The sequence below is a fragment of the Brassica rapa genome, chromosome A05 (genome assembly GCF_000309985.2).
Source record: "Brassica rapa cultivar Chiifu-401-42 chromosome A05, CAAS_Brap_v3.01, whole genome shotgun sequence".
Taxonomy (NCBI): Eukaryota; Viridiplantae; Streptophyta; class Magnoliopsida; order Brassicales; family Brassicaceae; genus Brassica; species Brassica rapa.
The window spans coordinates 24,211,736-24,229,514 of NC_024799.2; the positions used below are offsets into that span (position 1 = coordinate 24,211,736).

A 17,779-nucleotide genomic window follows, 5' to 3' on the forward strand; every position below is an offset into this window, starting at 1 on the left:
AGCAGTTCTTGAAGTAGAGAAGAACTTCTCCAAGAATGCTTTCTTGCAGTCATCCCAAGTAGTGATGGAGTCACTGGGTAGAGACTTCTCCCACTGACGTGCCTTATCCCCCAAAGAGAAAGGGAATAGCTTGAGCTTTAAGGCATCTTCGGACACACCATTGGTTTTTGACAACCCACAGTAGCTGTCGAACCTGTCCAAGTGATCAAATGGATCCTCTAGAGCCAAGCCATGATACTTGTTGTTCTCGATCACGTTGAGGAGTCCTGATTTGATCTCAAAGTTGTTGGCTGCCACAGCGGGTGCTCGGATTCCCAATCTATGACCATGAATGTTGGGGCGGTCGTAAGTGCCAATGGGTCGAGCTGCTCGCTGTTGGTTTTGAGGTATGTCTCCCATATCAGTACTCAATCTCTGCAAGTGAGCCTGTTGCTCTTCTTCTCTTCTATTTCTAGCACACTCTCTCTCTAAAGCTCTGATGTCTGCAGCTATTGGAACTAGGTTTGATGGACCCCTGCTCCTCAAGTTCATACACCTGTAGATTAAAGGGAGGTGAAGAAAGAGAATCAGTAACAAAAGAAAATAAAAATGACTTAGTCTCAAGCAAGTGACTAAATCTCAATGTTCAAATCTACTCAGAATTTGGCAACGGCGCCAATTTGATGTTAGGAGTTTTCAAGGCTCCTAAGACAAATGTTGTAGTATAGAAGATTGTCGAACCAGTTCTGAGGGATATCAAAGCACTGAGAATGCAAGTACTCACTTAATCTAAGTGCAACCAATGATTTAGATGGGTTTTAAACTATGACTAAAACTAGAAAGCAATAACAGAATGATACTTTTTTGACTAAAGGAAAAGAGAACTCATGGGCATAGGGATTAGACCTTGGGTGATCAAGTATCGAACTAAGGATGGCAAATGATCAATCAAACTATCAACCTTAAGCTTAGACACAATTCTAAGCAAGCTCTATGTCTAGATGAATGCTCATTTGCTAACATATCTCAAACATCAAATGTCTTTGGTTGAATAATATGAAAGCAATCATTACTAACAAGTCTATTAGCTATCTTAGCACCTTTAACAACAAATGTCTTTGGCAAAGTATACTAAAAGCCTAGGAGAGTTGTCTCGGGCATTTCATCGAACACCTTTCGGGTGAGAAATGCCTAAGGATCAACAACTGAGTGGCCAACTCAGAAGATGCATTATGATTACTCTACTAGCAAGGAAATATGAATGATCTACACTAAAACATCCTAGCTCTAACCTAATCACCCTTAATCTCCCTAACCCATGAATTCCAAAGGTGATTACTCACTAATCTCCATGATTCCTCTTAAACCCATATTGGATTTCAGATTAATCATGTAGAGAAATAGATAAGAAATCAACAAGAACACAAGAACATAACAAATCAAAACCCAAGAGATGAACTTCTCAAGAGAGTTCTTGTGTATTTCTCAATAGATCAAAAGATAAAAGATAATCTGCCTCTGGTGGCTACAAAAGATGTTTAAAACATAGGTTTTTCCAAGTGCAAAACGTCCAAAATAAATTGCAAAAAGGTCCTTAAGAAATCATGATTTTCGGCAGCAAAATAACGCGGAGCGACTTGCAGGTGTCGCTCCGGGAAGTCGCTCCAGGGCCGATTTTTGGTGTCTCCGGGCGAGAGGTCGCGAGCGACTTTGGTGTGTCGCTCCAACGGGTCGCTCTGGATCGGGAGCGACCTTGGTAGGTCGCTCTGAGAGGTCGCTCCAGGCTTCGCTTCGTGTCGTCTCTCCATAAAGACGCGAGCGACCTCGGGGTGTCGCTTTGGGAGGTCGCTCCGAGAGGGGTGTGAGATGCGAGCGACTTCGTGGTGTCGCTCCGGGAGGTCGCTCCGGGCTCGTTCTCGCGTCTCCGAGTGATGAAACCGCGAGCGACTTCTCCCTGTCGCTCTGGTAAGGTCGCTCCAATAGGGAAGTCAGAGCGACTTGGTGGTGTCGCTCCGGACTGGTCGCTCCATGCCTTGCTCGCCTAATGACCACTCTAAACACTCCTTTTTGAGCTCCAAATGCACCCAAATGTCTCCAGAAACTCCATGTGGTACTCAAATACCTGATAGAGACATATGTATGCAAAATGCAACCTAAACATGTCTGAATCCTAATCTATATGATGAAAATGCTCATGGATGAATGGATAAAACAATGCAAATATGCAAGATATCAAAGAACAAAACCATTTTATCCAAAAAGAACAAAAATATTGCTACTAGCTACACTGGCAATATAAATGTTTTATGTGTGTATGTGTATGTATGTATGTATGTATCACTATGTATACATGTTGATATGACTGTGTGAAGGTGTATGTGGACCCATATCTCTTAGCGGCATCTGTTAAAGCTGTAAAGCTTTTGCAGCTTAAGAAAATTATTATCATGAGGATGGAGCAGCATGGAGGAGCCTTATCTCTTTAACTATTGTTTTTATCGAATCTCTTTATTTCTCCATACTATTTTATTCAAGTTTTATTTATTTCGTTTTAATTTTTAGGGTTTTGCATATCTACCTTCTCGGGGGCATAAATGAAAAGAATGCATAGATCTCAAATATACTCTCTTTTCAATTTAGTTATTTTATTACCTCTCATCTCTCTTCACCATCTTCTATATAAATCGAGAGCGGGTGAGTCTTCTAGTATTCATAATCGACCCAAACAAAACACAATATACATACCGCCTCTTCCATCTCTATAGTTACAATCGAGAAGAATAGTATCAGAAATATACATATACATGTTTCTAGTTTATGTGGTTTTCATATATACATGTGTGTGTATAGAGGAAGGCGTAAGTGACCAAAGTAGTGTGCAGCCAAGGATGACTTGCCGATTTAAAATATCTGATAAGTATTTTGTTTCGTATTTTAAAGAAAAAAAATCATGATCGGCAAGTTGTCCTTGGCTATACGTTTCTTTGTGTCGCGCATAGATGAGTGGTAAGATCACAAGAACGCAAGCTAGCTGAGGAACATATTAAGCCGAATAACGAGAGGTAAGTACGGTTCACAGCTATTTTCTCCTTGAAATATATATAGTTGTGAATTATTACAAAATTAAAATATTGTAGAAGAGGTAGTAAATGGTTCGTTCTTGTATATTATAGATTTATAGATACCAGAACAAAACCCATATGGTGAAGTCTAAAGTGATCTTTGTTATACGTGGAAGAACCATATATTTTCAGTTCTATTATTTCTGACTCATTGGCGGCGACCCCGGTTTTGCATTCTTGTGAAATAGATGAAGGATGGTTAAAGGATTATTATACACTTTACAGATATGCCTGCGTATTTATCTGTTCGACACGTGTTTCTCAGGCTATTATGTTAAGACAAATATGCATAATATTATTCAGTAAAACCATGTATCAAATTTCTCTTGAAACTATGCTTAAGTAAACATGTGTCATATGCAGGAATTAACAAGTTTTACCCACACTAGCATTATAATTATTAATCGATTTAGTAAATGTATCATGATATATAGTAGATGACTAGATGCCAAGATTACATCTTTTAGAAGGGGTTTTTGCCAAAACTAACCCACAACTTGATTTTAATTCCAAACCTATACCCAAACTTGAATCAAATGCAAAACTAACCTAAAAGCTTAGTGAAATTACAGCTCAGCCCCTTGTGACCAAACAAAAAAACAAAAGTCATTTTTACGAATATAGCCCCAGTAAATCGTCTGAGTCGTCTGAGATGTTGGAAGTCGTCTGGACGACTGAAGTGTAAGTCGTCTGGTACCAGTTTATTTTAAAAATAATTTATAAATCTTGTAAAAAAATATTTTGATGCGTAAAAAATAAAAATCAAGTAATTATAAACAGTTTTAACTGATATAAATTAAGATATGATAAAATTGATTTGTTTTGAAGATATATGAGTGGAAGTAGTGAATCATGAAATACTTTGGTTTAGGAGTTTGACAAACATATGTTGTAGTATTGTATGTATTGTTAGGGTTAGATTTTGAAAAACTAAAATGTTTTTTTCAAAAATTAGTTTTCACCTATATGTGTTTATTTCTGTGTATAGTAAACACTTTTCAAGTTTGATTTGGTTTTATGAAGTGTTTAATTAGATAATTAAGTTTAGGGGTTATGTTTAGGGGGTGGACGACTTATATTTCAGTCGTCTGTTGAATAATTTACCTGGACGACGTATATTTCAGTCGTCCAGACGACTTACTTGTAAGTCGTCTGGAAAGTCTTCTATTTTAGTTTCCCGCTAAAAATATTTAATTTCCCGCTAAAAATATTAAACTCTTCTGGACGACTTACATGTAAGTCGTCTGTTTTAATTTCTTCACCAGACGACTGAAATGTAAGTCGTCCAGGAAGTCGTCTGAGTCAAAAATATTTAATCTAATTGGATTTTTTGTCTTCCTATATAAAGAAAAATTTACACATTCTCTCTCCTCCTCTCAAATGGCTGCAACAAAAATGTAATGTTCATCATTCTAAAACTCTCCAACCTCTCTCTAATCTCTTTGACTTGAAAACACCAAACTTTATATGAATTTTTCAGTTTTGTCTCATGTATTTCTTACTAATCTATCTCTTTTGCAGGTTTTTAATCAAATGGTACTCATCTTCCACTAATTTAGAGGTAGATCTATTAATTTTAGATATGTATTTTTGTGTGTTTAATAAATGTAGATTTATCTAATCTTCCACTCATTTTCTCTATTTTTAAGTCATTTGAACGTTTTTGAATATGCAGGTTTTTCAGATCTGGATTTGATGTGCAGGTTTTTCAGATCTGGAAGACTTCTGGGACGACTTACCTGTTAGTCGTCTGGAAGTCGTCTGGAAGTCGTCTGGACTTCTTGGAAGTCTTCTGACAAAGTCGTCTGGACTTCCAGGAAGTCGTCTGGACTTCCAGGAAGTCGTCTGGACTTCCAGGAAGTCGTCTGGACTTCCAGGAAGTCGTCTGGATTTTTCTGAGCGTTTTGGTAAGTTCTAATGTCTAATTTTTCTTCATTTGGTAACTTCTTGTTGTATAAAGTTCTTACTTTTTTTCCCAAACTAAAACTCTCCAAACCCACTCTAATCTCTTTGACTTGAAAACACCAAACTTTATATAAATTTTTCAATTTTGTCTTATATCTTTGTTACTAATCTATTTTTTTTTTTTTGCAGGTTTTTAATTATTTGGTACTCATCTTCCACTAATTTAAAGGTAGATCTATTATTTTTAGATATGTATTTTTGTGTGTTCTGTAAAGGTAGATTTATCTAATCTTCCACTCATTTTTTCTGTTTTTAAGCCATTTGAACGTTTTTGAATATGCAGGTTTTTCAGATCTGGATTTAAGATGCAGGTTTTTCAGATCTGGAAAACTTCTGGGACGACTTACTTGTTAGTCGTCTGGAAGTCATCTGGAAGTCGTCTGGAAGTCGTCTGGACTTCCTAAAAGTCGTCTGGACTTCCTGTAAAGTCGTCTGGAAGTCGTCTGAACTTCCTAAAAGTCTTCTGGCAAAGTCGTCTGAACTTCCTGGAAGTCGTCTGGACTTCTTAGAAGTTGTCTGGACTTCTTAAAAGTTGTCTGGTCTTGTCTACTCAAGTGGAATCCAAGCTTGTCTTTGTAGATGAATGATCTATAATAGTTTTGTTTGTGATCTGTTTTATGAATTGCATGTATACTCTTTTAGTTGTGAATTTTTTGTAAAATCAGTAATAATGTTTTCCAAGATGTATTAAATGTGCTAACAATGTGTTTACACATTTACAAATCAATGAAATAATAGACTTCAGTAGCCTTTTTCTTATCTTTGGATCTCTCATATGCAATAATAAACTCCAATGGCCTTTTTCTCATCTTAATAAACAAGAATGTTGGTAAGAGATGGAAACAAACAATAGTAACTAGTCAAAGCATATCATATTTTTTATAAGTTTGCATTGAAAAACTTAGTCAAATTTAGTAAAACTAAGGGAGAGAACATATTTTGTAAATATGAGTTTTACATATCTTGAAGTTACTTATCACTCTTAAAAATACAAGTTATTCAAAAACTAACGTAGAAGACTTAAAAACTAGTGGAGAAGACGCGGACGACTTCAATCTAAGTTGTCTAGACGACTAAACTATATGTCGTCTGGTCAACGCAGAGGTTATTTTTGCAATTGACTTTGAAATCTGTTATTTCGGACGACTGAAAGTTAAGTCGTCTACTATTGTTTGGTTAAAAAAAAAACTCCAAAAAAGCTAGACGACTTACATTTCAGTCGTCAGAGGTTAGTTTTGCATTTGACTGGATTATTTCAGAAGTTTGACTTTTTGGACGACTTACATTTCAGTCGTCTAGTGAAAATTAAAATAATAATATTTTTTTAAAAGTAGACGACTTACAGTTAAGTCGTCATAGGTTAGTTTTGCAATTGAAAAAAAAAACTTCAAGATTTAATTATATACAGACGACTTATAATTCATTCGTCCACGAGACGACTGAAATGTAAGTCGTCCAGGATTTACGAGGTTTGACCAGAATCTCGGAAAAAAATCCTGGACGACTTACAATTAAGTCGTCTGGTGGACGACTGAATTATAAGTCGTCTGTGTATAATTAAATCTTGAAGTTTTTTTTTTCAATTGCAAAACTAACCTATGACTACTTAATTGTAAGTCGTTTACTTTAAAAAAAATATTGTTATTTTAATTTTCGCCAGACGACTGAAATGTAAGTCGTCTGGGGAAGTCAAACTTCTGAAATTATCCAGTCAAATACAAAACTAACCTATGACGACTGAAATGTAAGTCGTCTAGGTTCTTTGGAATTTTTTTTGAAACCAAACAATAGTAGACGACTTAACTTTCAGTCGTCTCAGGTTACAGATTTCAAAGTCAATTGCAAAAATAACCTCTGCGTTGACCAGACGACTGAAAGGTAAGTCGTCTACAGCCAGACGACTTCCCAAGTAAGTCGTCTGACGAACAGATCTGGAAAAAAACTCGATGTCATACCTTAAATTAGTGAGATAAGTTCCTTAGCATACATAAGGCTTCTCCAAGCACACAGAATCACAAACGGAAGTCACCCACCCATAATCGTTAGCTTCTATGACTCTATGAACCATAAAAATTTTAGAATCAAAATCTTGAGTTTTTTTAGCTCATTGTGGAGAGAAAGTGAGAGATATGTTGTGTTTAGTTCACAAGAATGGAAAAAGAAGAAGGGTAAATAGATTTTAGGAGCATTAAGAGCTTCAAATTGGTTGTTCATGGTGGTTGTGGTATTGATGACAATGGCAATCTTGTAATTACTTGAAGATGATGAGGGTGAGAGAGTAAAAATGTCATTTTCGAAAAAAAAAATAAAAAAAAAAATTGATGTCATTTTCGTAAATTATATGAACTTGTGGGGTGAATAGGGCAAAACCAATTTTCAAAAAAAAAGGAGGTTAGTTTTGTGTTTGACTTTAAGTTATAGGTCAATTTTGCAAAAATCCCCTTTTAGAATCTGTTAATCCACTGCTATATATGAACGTTTATTTTGGTCGGGATATCTTGCATTTTTATAGATGGAGGGGTTAATATGTAAAAAAACTGACATTTTGATGTTTTTGTTTTAGAAAACCCATACCTGTTATTGAATATTAATAGAAGTATATATAAATCTTTTTTTTTGTTGGCAGCTTAGAGCACCCACAAAAAAAAAATACTAGTATAAAAATGTTTGGATACAATATTCTCTTAATAATTTTCAAAATAGTATCTCAAATTTTGAAATACCTATTTTTTGAAAACCTTAGCTAGAATTAGGGATATAAACTTTTACAACTTTTTTGGGGGTGGGGGGTGGGGGGGGGGGGGGGGGGGGGGGGGGTTCAATTAATTAACTTAAAGTAGAATGCAGGCCCGTCCCGGCTCGCGTCGTTCCGATAACCGGCGGGGCATAGTATTAAATTTAGTTATAGAAAAGAAAAAACAAGCTTGAAAAACATGCAAAATTTCTCAGTCTACTTGTTTGACGTTGACGCACCGGTTCTGCTCTCCAGTGACGATGAGAGTTACTGTGTCAAGCTTGCTTGCGATAGAATTATTAAACCTTTTCAGGTGATCTAAGGTGTAACGGCCCGGTTCCTGGCCCAAAAATTTTCATAAAAGAATGGGCTTCTCTACGGCCCATTTCACAAAAAACCTAGGGTTCCCTTCACCCTTTCCTTTATAAAGAGATGCAGCCCATTCTTTTCTCTCATTTTCTGAAACTTGAGCGAAGCTCTGCAGAGATTTAGAGAGACTTGGAAACCCTAGCCGTCAAGCTTCTCTTTTCCCTCTTCCCTCTTCTTCTCTCACGCCTCTCTTTCTCTCCTCTCTCCCTCCTCCTCGCCGGTGCCATGTGGTGATGGTGGTGGTGGTTGCAGCCGTGGTGGTGGTGACCAGATCTCGTCTCTCTCTTGTTTAGTTGTTCCAGATCTGTTCAGATCTCTTCATCCTTGTTTCCAGATCCAGATCTAGGCTAAGGTGGAGTGTTTCGAACCCAACCTTCTTTCATGGTTCTGTATACTCCTATATGTTGGAGTTAGGTTTGCTTAGACCCTGTTTGGGAGTTAGGTTGATAGTACATGGTATTGCTAGGATGATAGATGAATGGATCATGATGCATAAGAACCCTCATACTGATAAATGGGACTTGATGAACTGAATTGAATTGTTGTGGTAATGGTTGATTGGTAGTTGATACTTGTATGTTTGGTTGTGATGTCCCATGTGTTGTTGTGATTGAAGTTAGGATGCTAGAGAGAAATAAATGCTAGGATGATAGGTGAGCAGTGATTATAAAAGTTATTGAAGTAGAACTTGAATGCGATGTGTATTGTGTGTGACACCGATAACGGGTGGCGTCTAGTGATTGAGTCCAAGTACAAGTATGAATGAAAAGGGGAGTAATTGGGAATGAGAAGGGTTAAGTGGAAACGATAAGGAAGTGAAAGGATAAGTAAAAGTATGAAAGAATGATGTTAAGGTTAAGCATGGGTGGGAAAGCATATAGAGAGTCTAAGGAAAGTAGGTGGGGTAAGTAGTCCACGCTAGGTATCCATAGGAGATGTGGCGAATCCACATGAATATGGAAGCACCCATAGGAGATGTGGCCAATCCACATGAATATGGGGTAGAAGCCTAGTGGGGGGCTACCCACTGAGGAAAAGTATGTGTGGCAGCAGTTCACGCTAGGTATCCATAGGAGATGTGGCGAATCCACATGAATATGGAAGCACCCATAGGAGATGTGGCGAATCCACATGAATATGGGGTAGAAGCCTAGTTGGGACTACCCACTGATGAAAAGAACGTGTGCCAACCGCGAGAGGCGGGATATAAAAACGTGCATCATGGTCGGGTAACGGGGAGTTAAAGGTGTCATAGGATCGAGTTGGACTGGTAAGATGAGTCGGTTAAGTCTAGGGTTTGACCTGTGTGGCAATGAGTGAGATCATTGTATTGATTGATCACTAGGTTGTTAGAAATGAATGGAAGTTAATGTGGAAATTACAGATGACGATAGGAAATGATAAAATGCATTAACTGATTGTAGTGGCTAGTCGGTCCTAGTTCCCGCATAGAGTAGTATAGAGTGTCATGCGGGCAGGCTGGTCTAGAGCCACTTCACTGAGTAACTTGTTGCTCACCCCTCCATTTCCATTTTTTCCTGTGCGCAGGACTGTAAGTAGAAGTATATGGATGTGGGTGTGACGGTATTTCAAAGAAGGTTATGCGCTCGTCTCTCGGGACCAGTAACGGGATACGTAGGGTTGTCTAAATGAGTAGACACGTGTCCATAACGCCCCTTCGATAACCCCGGTCGGACGCCGGGGGATCGGGCTGTTACAATTGGTATCAGAGCCAGGTTAAGATCCCTTAGTTCTGTCCTAAGGGATCGGCATTTCCGACGTTTAAAAAAAAAAAAAAAAAAAAAAGAAAAGAGAGAATTGTTTTAACTAAAAGAAAAGAGTGTGTGAAAAGTTTTGATTTTTCTGAAAGTTGTGATTTTTCTGAAAGTTATGAACGATTTCAAAACCACCCACTATATCTATACTTCTATTATGGTTCTGATCGGATGTCTACTTGAAGGATGTCTTCGACAACCAGTATCGACCAGAGTGACAATTACGGGTATCGTGGACCTGCATGGTGGAACCCGAACTACACTCGGACTCAGCGCATCATAAAGAGAAAGGTGGTACCCCATCGGTGACGTCCATTGATGAAGTTCCATCGCCAGACACATGAGTTGGAGTGGTTGGAGGAAAGCCAGAGATGGAAACCCGACTAATGTAACTACCGAGAGCGTGAAGGTTGTGGCGGATATCATGAGTTTAGAGGAACATTAGAGGTGCAGTGAAACAAGTTGAGGCCATAGGTCAATGAAAGTATTTCCCGAAGAATGACATATATCTAATGGAGGGTTAGTTCTAGGATATCTGCCCGAGAGACATGATTGTAAGGGAATACAATAAAGATATAACCCCTGAGGAGATTGTCAGGCACTCTCTAAGGGGGGCGAGAACTGATTCACAGCTTCCTGAAGGAAATGAGAACCGATCTGAAGAATAGTTGTAACGTGCAAGATTACTGGGATCATGAACTAATCTAAAAGGGTGCAGAGCTATTGTTTGGTGTAAGAAGATCATAGGCTAACCAAGCATCACATACTCAGAGCCCAAGGAGAACTTGCGACATCGTCATTAACACAAGGCGGTTTCGTTGTGACAAGAGTGGAAGTGCGAGAAGAACCACACTAGGTGATAATGGATGGGAGCGTACTACCAGTATAACCAGTACAACTAGTAGGGCTATGATAGGAGGTTCGTTCATCAAGGAAAACATGGCCAGACCGAAGGACTCAGAGGACGAGGATATGTTCGGTGTGGAGTAGCTCGTTAAGTTTCATGAGATGAAGTGCTCGCTAAGTTAATCAACGGAGATGTGGTTGGGTACCACACAACGGTGAAGGAAGAGATCATGGGACAAGTTTATCGGTCGCAATGGCCATTGTAGTGGGCAGCAAACAGATTTATCCGGATTCGAAGAGGAACTGCCAAGAGGGTTTTAATGGAGCTTTGCAACTAAGACTTGTTAGTTGAGAATAGTGGGATGTGAGGCCGTATATGATTGATGCAAGAGTTTTATGTGTCAAAATGGAAATGGAATATGATAACAATATATTTTTGTTGTTGGGTCGCCAAGGACATGGCAATCAACCTATGTGATGTACATGTGTGTGGAGCTTAGAGAGGAAGTTGGTTAATGGATCAGATATTAGTTGAATCCATGCAAGACATTAGCTATGACTCAAGCAAATGGATATCCCCTATGAGGATTGTATGAACAACCATGTTGAATCCCTTATGTAGGACCAAAGTGGGGGAGATCAGAATCTCGAGCCTGAGATGATCCAAGAAACCGCTTAGCAGATATAATTGTTGATGATGAGCTGCTGTACGAAAGGATAGAAGAGGTACATGACCATCAGAGAATTACGTCGACAAGAGTGGTGGTGATGTGGAAATGCATATGAGATGAAAACAATCTAGGGATGAGAACGCTGATGGAGAATCGATTTGGGAATTAAGAGGACGTTGGATCTCCGTGAGGAATATGGAACCTGGTCTGTTGCATGAACCATTAGATTTCAAAGGACGAGTTGTTTACCCATTCGGGTTCAGGATGTTAGAGTTGGAGTATCGACATATAGAATTCGGGGACGAATTCCATTCAAGTGGGGGAGAATTGTAACGGCCCGGTTCCTGGCCCAAAAATTTTCATAAAAGAATGGGCTTCTCTACGGCCCATTTCACAAAAAACCTAGGGTTCCCTTCACCCTTTCCTTTATAAAGAGATGCAGCCCATTCTTTTCTCTCATTTTCTGAAACTTGAGCGAAGCTCTGCAGAGATTTAGAGAGACTTGGAAACCCTAGCCGTCAAGCTTCTCTTTTCCCTCTTCCCTCTTCTTCTCTCACGCCTCTCTTTCTCTCCTCTCTCCCTCCTCCTCGCCGGTGCCATGTGGTGATGGTGGTGGTGGTTGCAGCCGTGGTGGTGGTGACCAGATCTCGTCTCTCTCTTGTTTAGTTGTTCCAGATCTGTTCAGATCTCTTCATCCTTGTTTCCAGATCCAGATCTAGGCTAAGGTGGAGTGTTTCGAACCCAACCTTCTTTCATGGTTCTGTATACTCCTATATGTTGGAGTTAGGTTTGCTTAGACCCTGTTTGGGAGTTAGGTTGATAGTACATGGTATTGCTAGGATGATAGATGAATGGATCATGATGCATAAGAACCCTCATACTGATAAATGGGACTTGATGAACTGAATTGAATTGTTGTGGTAATGGTTGATTGGTAGTTGATACTTGTATGTTTGGTTGTGATGTCCCATGTGTTGTTGTGATTGAAGTTAGGATGCTAGAGAGAAATAAATGCTAGGATGATAGGTGAGCAGTGATTATAAAAGTTATTGAAGTAGAACTTGAATGCGATGTGTATTGTGTGTGACACCGATAACGGGTGGCGTCTAGTGATTGAGTCCAAGTACAAGTATGAATGAAAAGGGGAGTAATTGGGAATGAGAAGGGTTAAGTGGAAACGATAAGGAAGTGAAAGGATAAGTAAAAGTATGAAAGAATGATGTTAAGGTTAAGCATGGGTGGGAAAGCATATAGAGAGTCTAAGGAAAGTAGGTGGGGTAAGTAGTCCACGCTAGGTATCCATAGGAGATGTGGCGAATCCACATGAATATGGAAGCACCCATAGGAGATGTGGCCAATCCACATGAATATGGGGTAGAAGCCTAGTGGGGGGCTACCCACTGAGGAAAAGTATGTGTGGCAGCAGTTCACGCTAGGTATCCATAGGAGATGTGGCGAATCCACATGAATATGGAAGCACCCATAGGAGATGTGGCGAATCCACATGAATATGGGGTAGAAGCCTAGTTGGGACTACCCACTGATGAAAAGAACGTGTGCCAACCGCGAGAGGCGGGATATAAAAACGTGCATCATGGTCGGGTAACGGGGAGTTAAAGGTGTCATAGGATCGAGTTGGACTGGTAAGATGAGTCGGTTAAGTCTAGGGTTTGACCTGTGTGGCAATGAGTGAGATCATTGTATTGATTGATCACTAGGTTGTTAGAAATGAATGGAAGTTAATGTGGAAATTACAGATGACGATAGGAAATGATAAAATGCATTAACTGATTGTAGTGGCTAGTCGGTCCTAGTTCCCGCATAGAGTAGTATAGAGTGTCATGCGGGCAGGCTGGTCTAGAGCCACTTCACTGAGTAACTTGTTGCTCACCCCTCCATTTCCATTTTTTCCTGTGCGCAGGACTGTAAGTAGAAGTATATGGATGTGGGTGTGACGGTATTTCAAAGAAGGTTATGCGCTCGTCTCTCGGGACCAGTAACGGGATACGTAGGGTTGTCTAAATGAGTAGACACGTGTCCATAACGCCCCTTCGATAACCCCGGTCGGACGCCGGGGGATCGGGCTGTTACATAAGGTTTGTTTCCTTTTTGGCCTTTCTGAGTTATCCGGTTCGTGTTTGATAGGTGTAACAGTCTAAGTAAAAAATTTTAAAAAATTTGATTACTCTGCTTTCCAACCAAATCAAGCTGTGAAATTTGTTGGGCTTGATTCCGAAATTCTAAACATGGACATAAATTAATTTTTCCTTTCAGATTTACTCATCGTTCTGATCAATGAGACTCGAGCATATGTGAAGTAATAATAACAACTTTTAGCATATTAATTATCTTTGTGCTTAAACTAAAACTTTTAAGACTATGCAACTGAACAGCAGTCTCTTGTGTTAGAATGGGGATTATATTAACTGAGCTAATATTGTTTACTATTAGTGATTTGAACAACGATTGGATTTTGCAATATATTAGTAATGTTTAGTGAAATTAGGAAAGGGTTATTTTAGTCACGTAATACACTCACTTGTGGAAAGTACAATTTTACATATCAATTAGAAATACAAAAAAAAACACTTAGTGAAGGTGATGAGTTTAAATAGTGTAGGGTGTAGGTAATGGCAAGCCCTTGACGATACCGCAGAGGTTGGTGTTGAGTGGGATGTTGTATTCGTCTCTTAGTGATTTCTCAGGTGACAGAACACTGACGTACATCTGCTGTCCCAAATATCTTCTCTCCCAGTTCTCTGATCTGATGTTCCACATACCAGCGTTGTCGAATGTCAAGAGGATGGCGGACCAGGACTTGGGGAACACTTGCACGGTGTGTCTGCTGACGGCATCGAGCAAGTTGTAGTTGTTTCTCTTCTCTGGTGTCCATGTTCCTGGCTCAGAACTGTTGAAAACAATGTTAAAAAAAAATGTTATGAATCTTAAATGCCAGGGAGTGAACCAGAGCTGGTTCTGGGCACATCCGAATGAAACATTAGATTTGATTTAATATTTTTCAAATTGATAAAAAATTAATTAAAATTAATCTAATTTTTTTTAATTAAAAGTTATGAGTGGAGCTTACGCGACTGAGAAGAATGAGTAACCATCCAAATGGAAGGATTGCATGCTCTTCTCATGGTTCTCGAAGACTATTTCAACAAAGGTACGGAAAGTGATGTTCAAAACATTGGGCTCCACGGTTAATGTTGTGATCTTGGCTGCTGGCTCGTCCTTGATGACGTTGTATTTGAAGACCTTCTCGGACATCTCAAAGTACTCAGCAAGTTTCAAGGGAGTCTCGGTGTCAACGTGTGATACACCGTTGAGTCCAAACCTAACCTTACCGTTCACCAAGTTCTTGGTGTTGGCGAGCTTGATGGTACGAGTGATGTTGATCTTTCCGTAATGGTAAGATCCTTGCGGGTTAGGTCTAGCCGCGCTGGCGGTTAAGTTCCACCTGAAGGATCTGAACTGGTTAAGAGACCAAGCCCAGCCCACTGGAGCCTTGGGGAGCTCACTTGAAGCCTGAACGTTGCTTCCTTCGTAGCTCATCACACCAACGGTGCTCACTTCCTTCTTGAGGAACCTAGTGGATGCAACCATGTAGTAGTTCTTGGCATTTTGGTCAGCTGTCACAAGAACAGCGAAGCACTGTCCGACGTGGACGTCGAGTGAGTCGTAGTCGTTCTGGAGAACGTGAGAGCCTTCCATCTCAACAAGCTTCATCTTGTGTCCTTGGATCCTGAAGTTAAGTGTGGATTTGAATCCAACGTTGCATATTCTGTACTTGTAAGTCTTTCCTGGCTTCATGGTGAAGAGTGGCACGTTTGGTCCTCCGACTTTACCGGATTTACCGTTGATGAGAACACCGTCGGGGGATCCAAGAGTACGACCACTGTCGAGGAAGGTCTTGAGAGCGGTGTGGCTCTTGGTGTACCAGTCGTTGATAAGGACGGTGTAGTCGTCTTCGGGGTCAGCGTAAGGGACGGGGATGAGGAGACGGCTGTTGACACGGAGGCCACCGAAACCACCGGAGAAACGGTGGAGAGCGGTTGATGGGTAGTAGAAGTAGCTACCGATCTGGTCCTTGGGCTGGAAATGGTAAGTGTAGTTGGTGCCTGCTGGGATTGGGCATGAGGTCCCAGTCACACCATCTTGCCATGAGTTCTTCCTGTGCTGGAGACCACTCCTGCCATGTCACCGAACCCATAGTCAGGACTCAAGATCCAAAGTAATAATGAAAACTGGTTATAAATAGTTGTGGTCATACAACTAAACCTAATACAAAGCATATCTTAAATCAAAACTTAACCACAATGTGTTTTAGTTTTTAATCATTTTTATTCATTAGTTTAATAGGATAAACCAAAGATATTTGTTATTAAAAGTAGATATAACTATGTAACATTTTTTTTCAAAAAAAAAAAAACAAAAAATAATAATTTGAACGGAAACTAGACCAGATTTTTCTCAAACAATTATATTGAATGATCCAAAAAGAATTCGATTTCAATTTGTCGAACCTAAAATCCCAAGAAACAAATAACATAAGTAGACCAAGAGCTTTTGAAACCTAAAACCAATATAAGTTTATTTGAAAATGAAAAAATGATATGAAAAATATGATTTGTTTTTTTTTTGAAGACAACGTTCTTATGTGGAAAACGCTTTATACGTTTGATAAATCTAAAGAGAACAACCATATAAGGTATAAAGAAGAAACGAGAGGGGATGGTTACGAACCATGTCAAGAGGAAAGGCTCGTCAAGGTTGTTGAAGACATTGATGACAACATTGTTGTTGGAGGTGGAGTTTAGGTTAGGACCAGGGAACTGTCCGTTGATGAGAATCACCTGTTGAGGGATTCCAAGAGGCGCGACAGTTCCGTAAGTCACATTCCATGTGTAGTAAAAGTAAGGATCACCAGCGTTCACCAGCGCCACCGAGGAGACGAGGCACACAAACACCGTCAAAAGCTTACCACCCTGCATCATCTCTTTTCTACTTTTATATTTATTTTTAATTAATAAACTAACCCTTTCCTATAGAAGATTTATTTCTTCTCAAAAGCAAGAAGAAACTATGTTCTCTTGACTTTTGACGAGTCTTTTGGTGATGTCGTGATTAACTATTTATGCTGGTGTGGATACCTTGGTTTGCACGGATTCGTCGCCTAATCTCACGCTTCATCTCTAATTTTTTTACCTTCCATATGTGTAAGTTCTATTTTTGAATTCCTCTCTTTGGTTCTTAGGGTTTCAACGTTTTGAACGAACACACAGCTCGGATCATATCATATTCTAATAATGGAAATATCCTCAAACGGTGTCAAATTAACAACTCACAAAGTGTCATTAAGTGATTTTGTTTATATAACATGTTTCAGCTACGGTTTATTACACACAGGATAAAATAAAGTGGTCTTTTGAAAACTACGTGAAGTTGCTACACTTTGTATAATTTAACCTTAAGAACTCGCATTTTCATTGTTGATATATTTCAAATTTGTTGTCTTTTGGTTTATAGGATATTGTGTAAGATATGATATGTTGGTAGGCAATATGCACCCAGCTCATATATACAAAAATTTCGCTAAGTACTATATATGCTAGTTTATGTTAGGTTATTAGAGCAGCATTAACAAGGGGAGGGAGAGTGGATTTTAATTTTTTTTTTTAATTATTATTCTTTTGTTTTGTCCGATTTTTTTTAAAAAAAGATTAAAAACTGACCAATTGTGGATCGTCACGTGTTCATAGGATCCGCGAAAAGTGATAAAACCCTCACAAATTCACTTCTTACAGAAAAGGTAGAAAATGCAGGTTTTAATTAATGGTGGGATCCACATGATTTTAAATTATTATTTTTTGGAAAAGTCAGCCTTAAGAGGCACAGATATTAATGCTCTTACCCTCACTTGAGAATGATTCTCTTTTTTTGATATGTACGTGAATTCCATTAACTTGTAATGTGGAGACTGATACAAGAAACTTGAATCACAACAATGCTAAAGCAAAGAGGTACGAAAGAATCCCAAAAAGTTAAAAAAGACTCAATGACACATGGTTAGATCTTCCTAAGCTCTAATGAACTAAAGAAAAAGCTAAATGAGAAGTTGTTACTAATGGCGGCGATAGGACTTCAAAGGACTTTTAGTACAACATTGCTGGAAGACCAGCAAAAAAAGATGAGTCTAACAAACAATTGAAGGAGACAACCGCAAGGTTTCCACTCAACAACAAGCGGATCAGGAAGCCGACACCCTGCCCCGGTCCTTGGAGAATGGAAACCACTCCGACCAATTGAAAACCA

The 17,779-nt window shown here is 39.2% G+C and overlaps 1 protein-coding gene and 1 long non-coding RNA gene across 2 annotated transcripts; one reads left to right on the forward strand and one right to left on the reverse strand.

Annotated features, from left to right (window-relative positions):
• The first annotated feature begins 7,877 nt into the window (after positions 1 to 7,877).
• On the forward strand, positions 7,878 to 14,047 carry LOC117134048. The gene is made up of 2 exons (XR_004458156.1): positions 7,878 to 8,123; positions 13,558 to 14,047. It is a non-coding gene; the product is annotated as an uncharacterized LOC117134048 (long non-coding RNA).
• On the reverse strand, positions 13,941 to 16,573 carry LOC103870173 (L-ascorbate oxidase homolog). The gene is made up of 3 exons (XM_009148277.3): positions 16,211 to 16,573; positions 14,550 to 15,656; positions 13,941 to 14,369 (listed from the first exon to the last, which is right to left on the reverse strand). Exons 1-3 carry the CDS (start codon positions 16,459 to 16,461, stop codon positions 14,069 to 14,071), a joined length of 1,659 nt encoding a protein of 552 aa, XP_009146525.2. The 5' UTR covers positions 16,462 to 16,573; the 3' UTR covers positions 13,941 to 14,068.
• Between the last annotated feature and the right edge of the window lie 1,206 nt (positions 16,574 to 17,779).

Excerpts from the sequence above, each read along its gene's own strand:
- LOC103870173 (XM_009148277.3), bottom strand. The coding sequence starts at position 16,461 with ATGATGCAGGGTGGTAAGCTTTTGACGGTGTTTGTGTGCCTCGTCTCC. Across the intron at positions 15,657-16,210 it reads GAGCCTTTCCTCTTGACATG|GAGTGGTCTCCAGCACAGGA; the intron begins GTTCGTAACCAT and ends GTGACATGGCAG. Across the intron at positions 14,370-14,549 it reads TACTCATTCTTCTCAGTCGC|TTCTGAGCCAGGAACATGGA; the intron begins GTAAGCTCCACT and ends TGTTTTCAACAG.